This window comes from Thermobia domestica, chromosome 2 (genome assembly GCF_964235325.1).
Source record: "Thermobia domestica chromosome 2, izTheDome1.hap1.1, whole genome shotgun sequence".
Taxonomy (NCBI): domain Eukaryota; kingdom Metazoa; phylum Arthropoda; class Insecta; order Zygentoma; family Lepismatidae; genus Thermobia; species Thermobia domestica.
The window spans coordinates 265617959-265630367 of record NC_137455.1 but is presented as its reverse complement, the minus strand read 5'-3'; the positions used below and the strand labels follow the sequence as shown (position 1 = coordinate 265630367).

At 37.3% G+C, this 12409-nt stretch overlaps 1 protein-coding gene across 5 annotated transcripts in view; it reads right to left on the bottom strand.

Annotated features, from left to right (window-relative positions):
* Su(var)2-10 (E3 SUMO-protein ligase Su(var)2-10) overlaps nucleotides 1–11556 on the bottom strand; it is a 107762-nt gene extending 96206 nt beyond the window's left edge. For 3 of the 5 annotated variants that reach the window (XM_081748652.1, XM_081748654.1, XM_081748653.1), the window contains exon 1: nucleotides 11317–11555. In XM_081748652.1, the coding sequence (XP_081604778.1) occupies nucleotides 11317–11340 (24 nt within the window). In that variant the 5' untranslated portion in view covers nucleotides 11341–11555. The other 2 variants (XM_081748650.1, XM_081748651.1) reach the window with 2 other exon arrangements.
* Between the last annotated feature and the right edge of the window lie 853 nt (nucleotides 11557–12409).

Here is a 12409-nt window from a genome sequence, read left to right as displayed (position 1 = left end):
CGCGGATCGGCTTGATTGTGCACTTCAATAACTATATGGAGGTTCTCGCGAGAACAATACACAGCGTTATGTCTGCTGACTGTGCCATTGAAGTGGAAAGTAGCCTCATCACTGAACATGCCAGCCTCTAGCATAGGACGTGTGTTCATGTCCGATGAAACCGCTCACAGAACTCTGCTCGTCTTTCTGTGTCATTCCCATGTAACGCTTGTACCAAATGTATCTTGTAAGGATGATACCGTTTACGTGATAAAATTCTGGATACCGACTTCTGAGATATGGACGCCTCTTGTGCAATCTTCTGTGTTGGTCTTTCAGGACTAACTGCCACCTTTGCAAGCACATCAATAGCCATGTCGCAGGATGTTGCAGTTCGTGGTCTTCCGTCACTCTAAATGTGGCTTTCAAGCGTGCCATGAGTATCGAAATGAGTTGGTGGGACGGTGCTATCTGATTTGGATGACGCCTATGATACTCTGCTGCTGCTTCCCGTTGACTCATTCCATCTACATGAAGAAGCACCACTTCAGCTTTTTCTTGCATTGAATACACTTCACGTCCTCAAAACACACGTGTCACAGTAGGTGAAATCGATAACACAGAATTACTCTCAATTCATCCAGAGCGGTTGCATTAGACACCTCACGAATAGCAGCGTGGCACAGGTAGCTCCGATTGCTATGTACTAATTCCACCACTGCATTCTGATGATAACAATCAAATTCACTCAGACAAATGATCTGTGTACGTACAGGCTGCGACATTGCCAACTTTGTTCAAGTGTATCACAGACCACCAGTTCATTGGATTTGCTGACCCGTTGTTTCTTCTTGACTAAACCACCGATATGCTGCTCTGACAGAGCTTAGTGCGTAAAGTCAATAGTAGCAACGCATAAACCAATGGCTAGATCCGAATCATAATTTGCATAATCATACTACTACTACTACTACTACTAATAATAATAATAATAATAAACATATAGAAAAAAGAAATATACACAAGCAAACACCAGTGATAGACAATTACATGGATACAAGGAATGACACGACCCAGTCATCCCGACTGCGGTTTTCCATGGTTTTCCTCAGTCCCACCAGGCGAATGCCGGGATGCTACCCGTCTCTACACTACCCAGGGCTGCTGCCTTCTACACCCCTCGTCTTACCTAACAGGACCGCTGTGACCTCGGCGTTTGCGGCCCGAACCACTCCCTTAGCCCTTTCCTTGCACACATATATCACAATCAATAAATCAAGGGTAGGACCCGGCCATAGAAACAGGCGACTTCAGTTGGAATATTGGCTTCCGCACGCTTACCTCTCACAGTAAATCCATCAGAAAATAACACGACTTATTTTCATTTGTTTGTCTTCCTCGCATACCTCCTCTCTCTTATCCCTTCCCCCTTGTAGTGCTGATGCCACTGTTGTAGGCCCTACAAATAGGTCTGCTACTTTGTTCTTTAATTTGCTCCCCTTTCTATTCTCCTTGGCCCAGGGTATTTCACGCTTCAGATTATTTCATTCCATCTTGTCCTCCACTGACATGGCAACGTTGAATTTTTCTTTACTTTTGGGTTCTATACCAGGGTCGAGCTTAAACGGTTGGTCCGATTACGAAAATTCCACCATTTTAGATTGACAATCCACACTTGGCAATCAAAATGCTCTTTTATCATTTTTTCATATCTTCAATAGTTGGCCTATGACAAGGGACTTTTGACTCGCTCGGTAGAGCTTAGCTTACGAATCTCTGCCGCGATTCTAATTCTTCATTGGCGTTAATCGCAGCAAAGATCTCCGTGATATCACTCAGTTAACAGCACTGCCAACCGAATATAAAGCTATACTTTTTTCAAACGACACTACGTGAGGTACTACATATTTCAAATCTGCATGTTAAACGAAAACTTACAATACTACATTTGTTATTCAGTGTTGCAAACTAAGGCTACAGTATTACGAAAACACAAATTTCGGTCTACTCTATAGCAGTAATAACGCAAGCAAGACAGACGGCGAATTGCACATTCAAAATACTTTAGTGTAATGTTATCATCATATCACGGATTTCGAAGAATATGAAGAAAAACAGGATTCAAAATTTGGCTTTTTTTTCAAAAGCATTTATTCTGAAAAAGTACTTACAAGTTAGATAAGTACCTCATTCAATTGTATATATTGTTTCTGTAGATGAGATCATAATGCAGTTTACAGCAATACCTCAAACAATTCTGAAGATAGGGCAAATACTGGTAAAGTTTGCAACACTGTTTAAAATTATGTAATTCCGAGAACTTGTTGAAAAGATACATACCAAGAAGGATTGCTGTATTATTATAGAAGCAAACTAAAAAAGGATTTAATTAGTTCCTGCTAATATACAATTTTAAGCAAAATATCAAATTTAATCTTTTTTTCACATTTAACATTTTTTTCTTATCTCTGAAATAGCCTGAGATGTCAAATTGCTGTAAACTACATTATGATCTTTGCGTCTATTGAAAATCATCTGCGGTATTGGATGTGATACTTACCTAACACTTTTTCGAAATAAAATTCTTTGAAAAAAGTCAAATCTCCAATCCTTTGTAACCTTCTTCGTGCTGTTCGAAACACGTCATATGATACCTGTAGCATTCGACACTAAAGTACTTTGGATGTGCATTACCCTACCCATCACTTGCGTTATTGATGTTGCAGAACCCTTCAAAATTTGGTTGTTTTTCAATGTTTGTGATACTGTAGCGTCCTTAGTTTGCAAGACTGCATAATTAGTATAATAAGTTTTCGTTTTACATGGAGATAAGAGAGTTCGGGGGTAAGTAACGGCAACTCAATAATATTTCGATAATCGAAGGATGTAATAAAAATGTGTCATATATACAACTGAGAGAGTATTTATAATTGATAATTTATTGGTAGGAATCATGAAAGAAAACCCAAGCAAAACTGTAACACATACATGTACTAACGTACATGTTGCAAAAACTTGTCTTATTATGATAAACTCTGAAAATGCATCATGGCAACCTAGTGATATTAAACGATATCCAAATGTGGACGGAACAGAGTGGCAACAACTTTTGGTGAAGTTTAACGGGAAGCATCTTAAGAGCTCGAAAAACTAGCCAGAAATGTCTTAATTTTATATTTCTGCTGAGATGTATTCTTTCTTGGAACCATTAAGTACTATTCGTTTGAAAATTGTAGTTTATTAGAGTCATTCTATGTCGAATCAACCAATGATGAAAATCCTTAGTCTCAGATCTTGATAATTTCTTGTACATTGAAAAACATGTTTGCAAATAGTTATTTCCCAAAATAAAACTTTTCCAGCCGTCATAGTTAATTACTAATTAATTATGCAATCAGCTTCAAGGCCACGACTCAAAATCGTCTGAGTTTGCATTTTATTATTTATTTTAATAACTATAATGAATACTGTATAAATGTAAAGTTATAGCAGAACTTATGGTTGCAAGTTCAGACCCCGGAATGAGCAAGTGGTGAAACTTATACATGTGTGAAATTTTACATGTGTACATGTGCAATATTGTACATGTGTTAACTGCGTTGCCAACCCAACAAAGTTGTATCTGTTTCAAATAACACTACATCAGGTAATTGCAATTTCAAATCTACACGTAAAAGAGAAACATACAATACCATACATGTCATGTAGTGTTGCAAACTAAGGAGGCTACAGTATCGCAAACATACAAATGCCTCTACAGCAGTAATAATGCAAACAAGACAGACGGGGCAATACACATCTAAAGTACTTTGATTTTTATATGACAGATTTCTAACAAATACGAACCAAGTTACAAGGATTTGAAAATTGCGGATCCTGAGGGGGTCATATCGGTAAAATTGAACGTTCGTCCTTCAAACTAAGGGAAGAATATTTACTGATTGATGGGTACTATAGGGTACATAGATAGATATCAGTAGACCCATCTTTGTACCACGGAGAATATCCTTATTACTTGTGAAATATTTCGTTCAGCTCTGTGATCTTGGTCACCACCACATCCTCTTGTATAACTTGATATTTAATTAGTCATTTCTGATGTTGTTGCCCTGTAAAATAACAGCAAAAACATCAAATTTTCTTAAAAACATAATAAGTATTGATGTATCACTTGCTGCGCCTATAATCTTTACACTGGCACAAGATCAGTTTGCTTCATGCAGACTAATAAGAATTCTTAAATGTCTATACATTAAATTCTAGGGAAGTTAGTTGTCTGATTTGTAACTAATGTGAGTTTTTTACTGGAAGTTTTCGTTTATAACATGGAAATTTAATGTGTGGACATTCAAAACTTTATTCCAAAGGACAACTACGCTATCTTTTTCTGATAAGTCTGAAAAGAGGACACATAACAAGCAAACTGATCTATGTTAACGGAGAAATTATGAAAAACGCTAGTAATACACTCATAATCAGGGCTTGAAAAATCCACTCGCTTGCTCGCCAGAGGCGAGTACTTGATTACATTTGGTGAGTGAAGTCCGAACAACGAAAAACGCGTTTTATTCCACACAACGAACAAAAAATGTAGGACAGTGAACTGGTTAAGGACAGTTTAAGCGAGTAGTACAAATTCAAAGCCATTTCAAAAAACTCTCGTCTTCCTGAACTTCTGCAAAAGACAGTGCGACACAACGGCAGGTTTCCTTTGCTTTCAAAACTGTTAAGTATAATTTGTATTCTGTCAGTATCTACAAGTTGTTGTGAGACAGGCTTCAGCAACATGAATTTAATCAAAACGTAACTACGTTCATCACTAGAAAATTCTAATTTGGATTCGTAGATGCTCACAAACCTAAATGGACCTCACCTTGAATTATTTGACCCAAAGCAGTCTATCGATCACTGGTATTTCAAGAATAAATAGCAAGTGTGACTTTTCCTAATTTGTAAGAGACAAACCAATAAACAAAATAAAAAATGTATTGATATGTTTACTGTGTTGGAATATGACTTTTGTTTATTTGTATAAATGCTGTGACTGCAAAATGGTCTGGCTAGTACTTGCAAGCAAGAAATTTCAAGCCTTGCCCATAATTATTATGTTTTTCAGATAAGTCTACGTTCTCAGATTTATTTCACAGAGCATCATAATCAATGACTAACTAAATATCAAGTTACACAAGTTAATAATGGTAGTAACAAAGATCATACAGCTAATCGAAATAATTCACGGATAATAAGGTTATTTTTCGTGGTACAAAAGTAGGTCTATTAATATTTAAAAGCACACTTAACTGATGTATAGTTCTAGCTACAGACAGGGTTTGAAAAAACCTGTTTTTTTAAAAAAGAAGCCCGACCAATATGGGTGTTTTCGGGTTTGTGTTTTTTTTTTTCGAAATATTTTAATGTCTTTAGGGTAAAAGTGTTAAAATGTGTTTTATGGTCACAACGTGCAACAATTTTCTATTCACTGCTATTTTGAAACAAATGGCCGCCATTTTGAAATTTTACATTGGATCCCCAAGAAAATCTGTACAGCAAATTTAAAATGTCTCGTGCTTCTACTCGCAAAATTTCAACTCGAAAGACCAAAAAATGCGCTTTTTAGCGTGGATAACAGCTATTTTGAAATTTTACGTTGGTATGCCGCCAAAATCTATACAGGAAATTTAGAGTGTCTCGTGCTTGTACCCTGAAAATTTAAACTTAAAAGACCGAAAGTGGTACCCTGTAGTATGTGTGGTACAATAAGGGCGGATACAGGAAGAGTCCTGGAGGGGGCGATCAGAGCTGATGGAGGTGAAATATTCGTTTAATGATTTAAAAGACGAACGAACAAATGTAGATCGAATCATCCCAGGAGCCTCAGTGACATTCGTCAAATGTTTTTTTGAAGTTCAATTCCGATACTTTGTGCGTTCAATTACGTGAATTTCCTGAGCACTTGTTGCAAGAGGTTCTTTTCAGAAAATTAAATTAAAAGATATAATTCAACTTTTATAAATTATAAAGTAAGTGTTTCAAAATGTCTTAAATGAAATTAAATATTTTCCAGCGTAAAATAAATGGTTTTATTGTTGAAGTATTCACTTCCGATGCTTTGCACGTTCAATTGCCGAAATTTCCCTAGTACTTCTTTTACGACTTTTTTTCCCCTTGAAACTGCAGCTTTCTTTACTGTACATCGAAACTTCAACTAGTACGGAATTTTGAATTGAGCACTTGAAATAGTAAGCGTTACGTAGTCTTCGGAGCTCCGAACATTAAGCTTTTAAACTTAAGGTAATAAATAATACTAATACACTACATATTTATTGGTAGTATCGGCACCTATGTTCTTAAACCCGTCAAACGTATGAGGGATAACGTCCCTCGGCGTCACCGAGCATGGAAAGTATTTCCTAAAATATAAAATTTTACTTCAAACAGGCTATAAGCATAATCCATACACTAATTTGTTATATAACTACTTCAAACTAAGTTTATTATTATTATTCATTCAGTACATTCAGAACTCCATAAAGGTCTTTTGTTGAAAGGCGTTGTATACCTTAACGCGAAAGCACCTAATTCGCCCAAGTCCAAAATCTGTTAAAAATCACTTTCAATGTGATGACCTTAGCTGTACCAACAATATACTAACAAAAAGCACAAAAACCCAGGTGGGTTTTAAAGAGGGCTTTTTCAGGTGGGTCCAACCCGAAAAAAAATACTGGGATTTTTCGGGCTGGGCCCACTTGGACAAACCCTGTCTAGAATATTAAGCAATCAATCTTCCCCCGGAAACGTACCCCCTCCCCTCGAGTTGCAAAGATTTATTGTCGTTCCACACTGCATACACTAAAACCTAGGCGTTATTGACGGAGAAAGGTTTCGTAATCAACTTGCGATCATTCGTCAGCTCCCTTTTGTTTAGACGACAGACAGATTCTTGAAAAAAAGGCGCCAAGACATACACCACGTTGTCGCGTGAAACAAATATTTCAGTTTCGAGTTGATCTTCGTGTTAGAAGGTGGTGTTACGCTGTGTCTGTGCATACCGTAGGTGAAAAATATTTCTGCGTGAAATATTTACGTTTGTTTTAAACGAACATGCCGAGAACTTGCAACAATTCGAGAGACTCATTCTGCTACACATGTGGGGAAGTGATTTTCAAGGGACTGACTAATATAAAAGGTTTCTCAAAAAACATGAAGCATAAAATACAGTATCCTGCCTGTGAGGATGTTGCACAATCTTCGACTACACAGTCAGATCCCAATTACGCTCCAGTGCCTGACACTAATGACAAGTCAGGAAGAGCTGAATGATCTGATCAGAGACTTAAACCTTCCCAAGTCTAAGGCCCTGTTGCTTGCATCACGACTTCAACAATGGAATCTACTAAACCAAGATGTAAATATATCCATGTATAGGAAAAGAGAGGTGAGCCTAGTTCCTAATTTTACAAAGGATGGTGATTTGGTGTATTGCAGTGACATTCCATCGCTTATGGGGCAATGAAAGTACTGTATGTGTAAGAAGGCTCATTCACTATCCTCGATTATGCGTACATTCCCATCGTTGACACGTCTGCTCCCTACGGACGCACTCCTTGTTACAGCTCGGGCCTACCTGCTGTGCTCCCGCCCTGATTCGGTTAATAGCATTCGTGCTTTTTAATGGTCACCTAGCACAAGTTGGTTCATGTTTTATGCACTGTAGTTTTTATGCCATACGTCCACACTACATTTATACTGAGCCCATGTGAAGTTATTCTGCAAGTAGTAACGGAGATCATTTAGTGCACGCTCTGCTAAAAGAAATACAATCTCGAGTCTAAACTGAAGAAATGTGTGAAAATTTGATAGAACGGTCTGCTAGAGTAATGCTTGTTTCATTCAACACATGGGCAAGTTTTGCGAAGTGTATATTATTAACCATAATTATATAAAAGCGGGTAGGCTAAATACTTAACAGAAGGGGTCCAGAAGTACGTAAAAATATACAAAATTTACGGGAGAAATGGAAGATACGGGTTCAGATTCGAGGTACCAGGGTTAGCTAATTGAAACCAGCTGTTTTTTTCTTCAAAAACTTGTTTAAACCAAACAACGAAAAATGTTCGTAAAATCTTGAACACACATTTCTGGGTTATCACGTTTCACTCCCGTATTTTATTCGTATTATATTCAGACCTAAATTCCCCATTCATTACTCAAAGCAACTTTTTTTTTTCCAGTTTATGAATGCTTCTTTTGTGATTGTTTTATAATTTGTTATTATTATACAATTGCAATCAAGGACAAATTCTAAATATTGTTTCGTTTTAATAATGTTCACTATTGAAAAAATACATCAAAATGCTGTACTTCCTTGGGGGAAGTCATTCAAATCCCACGAGAGGCATTTATTGAAATAAGAAGTATTTTTGGAATCTATTTATATGTAAATGGGTCAGAGCCAAAGGGGACTCAAATAATTCATATCTTTATTCACTTTTCTTACTGTTATGAAAATTAAGTCGCTGTATTTCTTTAATTTGGACTATTAAAAGTTGTAGTGAACTAACTTTTATAAAATTAGTTCATCTGAACTCTGCAGTACTCTGAAATTATCCATATGTAATTTTGTGTAATGGTTTCACTTGTGCAACTGTTTATCTTTTTGCCCTTCTGAAATGACTCTTGACAATTACATTAATAAATATGTTAAAACTATAACAAGGTATTCTTATCAGGAGACCTTCGTAAGTGAGTCGGCAGACGTATCGCATTTGCGGCCAATTAGTCCCGGTTTCGAGTGCAAATGCAGAACAATATCTCCCGGATGCAAACCGAGAAGCGATCTGGGCTTGTGTTTAGCCCGCTCCCCTCAGTTCTTTGTCACCGGAACTGGAAGAGTCACCACTACTACTACGTATATCGAGAACAGAAACCAACCAATCCTACGGGGTTTCTAACCCGTTCCTACTACTACTACTACTATAGCTACTACCACTACCGCTACTAATACTACTTATACTGAAGCTTCCTTACCACAAGATTTACATCTTAAATCTTTATAACATGCGATTCCGATTCATTATGGATTAATATGAATCGTTAGAATCACTATGATTCATTAAAAATCACTGGGGGGAGCAGGCTATACACAATCCGCGGTTCGGAATCCGCTTTAAGTTTGTGTGATCCCGTTCAGCATAAACTCGGTTGTTGCACAATAACACCAATGCGAAACATACTCATTTCTGTCCATATGTGATATAAATCCATAAAGCAAATTATTAAAAAAAAAAGTTATTTTTAAAAATAAAAATCATGGTTTTTGCCAACCCTACTTAGAACTAACATAACCTAACTAAAGCTAACCTACCCCAATACTAATAGAAATAAGCGAAATTCTTTAACTTTTTTCGAAAAAATAGCTGGACCCCTGCTGCTAAATATTGCCCTAAAAATGTAACGTAAGGAATTCGTTAACTGTTTGCTTTGGCCAAGGCAGTGATATCCTGTCAATAAATAGTATTGCCGAGCGAGCGTCAGCGAGTGGCCCAGCAGGGCACGTACCCTAGTTTTCTGTCTTTCGCTCTTGGGAACTGTAACTGTGGGAGCCGGTTCAGATGAATTGGTTATTGCCACTGCCTTGCCTAAAGTAAAGACTTGCCCAAATCTTGACGGCATTAGCGCCGTATTGCCAGACCACTTTCAAAACTGAATAAAACACCAAAATGTACTGCATTCAGTTATATGTTGATGGATCATAGCAACTTACGTTACATGACGTTACTTTGTTAGGGGTATAAAAACTACAGTGCAAAAACAAACCAATATAGGCTAGATGGCCACCAAAAAGCACGAATGCTACCTAACTGATTTAGGGCAGGAGCAAAACAGGAGCGCTCGAGCGGTGCGAGGGGGGTGTTCGAAGGGAACAGGCGCGTCAACGACGGTGGGTATACGCATAAGCGCGGGTAGTGACATCATGTGGGTCCTGACGACCACAAAAATTCCACAAACATTTGTCGTGGTTTCATACTTGCAACGCTTCATCTGTTAACATACAATACAACTTCTGTACACTGTGCAGAAATACATTCCCGTTCAGTTAGAAGTCGCTTACCTTCAAAACTAATGCTTGCAAACATTTACAATTTCAAGAAGAAAATCGAGTAACCAGTTTCCTTTCCTTAAATAAATACTCCGCTATATAGCCCTCGAAATGCTCTTCCTCCTTTCCCAACGCCATGCCTTTCGCGCTACCGTATCATAAGAAATGTACCTCTCCGCGAAATAGTCCTCATGCGTCCACATACAGTGCCGCTTACATCAAAAACAACTACTTTTCTTCACTTACCTTACTTTCAGTCATTCCTCCTCAGAAACTTAAATAAATACTCTAATTGACTCGGTGAATTTCCTAAAATTGGTCCGGCGATACGGCACTTCACCCATTTTGACTTTTCCAACTATTATTTGGCTCCCATATGCGGAACTTTAGCTTAATTTAGTTCAAGTACAAAGGTGCTTACATTAAAAGCAGGTTAAATAATTATGTGCGCATGAGGTCAGAGTATATGAACTTTTCAAGTCACAAATTGACATTAAAGTTTACGGTCATCGCTTAGTGACTTACCTATGGGAATAGCATATTGAGAGTCGAGAGAAGAAGTAACCAGTGAAAGAATCCAGAAAGTAAGTAAGTAACTGGTGAATTTGATCATTTACTTCTAGTAGTGTCCTTAGATTTTAACCTGTGAGAGGCATTTTAAGGACCAGTGTTATTGCTTTATAGGCTCCGACAGAGACTACTTTCAATCTTTAGGACAATAATATGAAGAATTTTGCTTAGAATACATTAACAGCCACTTCTCGCTCAAGCAGCAGTAAATGCATTTTAGTAATAGTAATTTTAGTATAAATACACTGCCTTTATAAATAGTAATTTCCACGTATTCAATATGTAACGTTTCAGTTTTGCGGGCTTTTCGAATCACGGGTATAGGGTCGCTAAATTGTTACCTAACATACGACGGAACTTGTTTAGCCAAAATAGCACACAACTTATATATATAAATATATATAATATACGCGCAAACATACACACACAAATAATAATAAAAACAAATCCACATGCTCCGTATCTTAATAGGCATTCTCATAAGCTTCCCATAGTAATTTTCATATCTTCTGATTGATTACATACCACCAACGCCTTTGGCCATTAGTAAGCAAATACATAATATATTTCTTGATTTCAACTTTCAAATTCCTGAGTAGAATTTCCACGTCCAACTTCTTTTCACTACTAACACAGAATAATGACAAATAACGAATTCAATACTTCACCTTCAATTCCTCTGATTCAGCCATTTTACCCAATTTACATTCGGCTCCAAAATATATCCATTCATAAAATACTGGTTTCTTTACGGTAGGAATAATTCGCCCTTTCCTATAAATGCAATTTGTTCTGCAAACTACGTTAACACCACACAGATGTCGTAAAATCTTTTGTTTTTCGAATGATTAGGCAGCGATAACGTTCCCTTCACATTTTTTTCACAAACGATATATCAGTGTTGCATACTTTATGACAAGGATCCTTGCTTTATGACTTGAAATTTTTTTGAATATATATATATATATATATATATATATATATATATATATATATATATATATATATATATATTCGGGAAAAAAAGTGAGGTATGCTCACAATTAAAGAAGGTAACATTCTAGGAATTGGGTGAGCTTTTACAATTTATTTTAACAAAATAGGTTGAAATTTCCATAGTTAGACTCTACTCTTCTCTATTATCCCTGAGTTCCCTTCTGGTTATGTGAATAGCGTACACGCCCTTGGTGCGGGAGATCTGGCTTCTATTCCTGGTTTGATGTGGTTCGGATCCCACATTAAGCTGTAGATCCACATTCCCTATAGCCCCCTCCTGAAAGGGCACTAAATTCAATTCAAATCAAATCTACTTATCCCTAGCATGCTACACTTTACTATACCCTTGTAAACTGGTCTTGCTTATTGATGCACAGCTGAAGCGTGCATTGTAAAGTTTACCCGTAGTATTGGCCAAGTATGACTGAAGGATAACTTGCAAAGTTAGTATGGAGGCTATGGAACTCAAAAGCGGGACTCTCGGGGGTTCTCAGTGACAACACTTGAAGAGGGTAAGGAGGTGGGACATTTGTCGTCGTTACATCTGCCCCCTCCTACACTGATTAATGTAGGTCAAGTAACTTAAAACTATCTTTTCGCATACAAAAAATATAGCTGCCCTCCAAGAATGTCTCTGCCCCTTCGTTAACTCCGGCACAAGTTCCACTTGTATCACTGGAGTGAGAATTCGTTTACCCCTTGTTTCCACCTATGAAGACGTTCATGCGAAATTGCTAGTTGTATCGTTACGCGGGGGCGCACGGT